Genomic DNA, 1,273 nt, shown 5'->3' with positions numbered 1-1,273 from the left:
TGAGATTATACAGAACAAAAATTCTTTGAAAGGTGGTTTACTTTCATAACTAGCTTAGTGATATCATTTGATCAGCCACCACTTGCCCTTACTATAAAAAAGTCACATAAATTTTGATTAATGGAAGAATTCATTATGTATTGGACTTCACTGAGATATGCAAGTTGAATTACTTAAAGCCTATGTATTTGATATATAAATTATACAGATATATCAACTTGATTTTGCTTTTTGATGTTGACTCCAATCTGAGTATTATCTAAATAAAAGCAAAAGTTTGAAAAATATCAAATCACTAACCATTTTGAAATATTTTTTTCATTTTAATCTACTGTTATTATTCTTTGGATCTGTCTATTTATCTAGCCATACGTATATTTGTGATATATATGAAAAAAATTAATTTTGAGCCAATGAGATAGTTTCCCTCACTGATAACTGAATAGAGTGTAATCATCCTTGCAGACACGTAATTGAGTTTCAAAAACAAAAGAAAAACTCCATTACATTTTTTAGTTAGCAGATTTTATTGGAAGGTGAGCAATTCGTCCAATCAGTTATAAAAGCAGAAGTAGAGGATCCCCGGGTTTTGTCAGAGATAACATGTAAATTAAAGAATCCTCTGCAATTTGGACATGCCAAGCACTTTTATTTAAATAGTCCCAGCACGGTCTTCGTTGTCCAATAATTAAGGCCAGAGTTGAAAAGTCCCCTTATAACTTGGTATGTTCGGTTACTGAGCAGTAGTTCAGTAGAGGCTGGAGAATCCATATCCACCATGGAAAGATGGACGGTAGCCACCATATCCATAGCCTCCAAAGCCAGAGCCAAATCCTCTATAGCCACAGCCATGGCCCAGTCTGCGGAAGCTGCCACAGCCACAGCCATAACCATTGCCCAGGCCACCGAAGCCTCCACAGCTGTAGACCAGGCCTCTGTAGTAGCTGCCGTAGTAGCTCATGGTGTCAGGAGTGGTCAGTGGCTTGCTGTTGAAGGATAGACCCTGAGTATGAATGCCGACAGCAATACTTATACACCGTGTTCAGATCATGTGATGAAATACATGCTTTCTATTTTTGTGACATTCTACTTGTTGTACTTACTCAACACAACCTGACATAAAAAAAACAAAAGAGGTCCTCAAACTCATTAAAACTTTTGAGCTTGCATTGTTGTGTAGTTATGATGTGTCTTAAATGTGTTCCATCATTTTTATGAGAACGAATTGAATATATTCAGTCTGTACACACTAGAGCCTAAATAGAATTCTTAA

At 36.3% G+C, this 1,273-nt stretch overlaps 1 protein-coding gene across 1 annotated transcript; it reads right to left on the bottom strand.

Annotated features, from left to right (window-relative positions):
- Nucleotides 1–748: 748 nt before the first annotated feature.
- On the bottom strand, nt 749–961 carry LOC126061286 (keratin-associated protein 19-3-like). The gene has a single exon (XM_049857716.1). It carries the CDS (start codon nt 959–961, stop codon nt 749–751), a length of 213 nt encoding a protein of 70 aa, XP_049713673.1.
- Between the last annotated feature and the right edge of the window lie 312 nt (nt 962–1,273).

The sequence above is a fragment of the Elephas maximus genome, chromosome 18 (genome assembly GCF_024166365.1).
Source record: "Elephas maximus indicus isolate mEleMax1 chromosome 18, mEleMax1 primary haplotype, whole genome shotgun sequence".
In the NCBI taxonomy this organism is placed as follows: Eukaryota; Metazoa; Chordata; class Mammalia; order Proboscidea; family Elephantidae; genus Elephas; species Elephas maximus.
Note: the sequence above shows the minus strand (reverse complement) of the source record. Positions and strands in the feature narration are given on the sequence as shown.

Excerpts from the sequence above, each read along its gene's own strand:
- LOC126061286 (XM_049857716.1), bottom strand. The coding sequence starts at position 961 with ATGAGCTACTACGGCAGCTACTACAGAGGCCTGGTCTACAGCTGTGGA.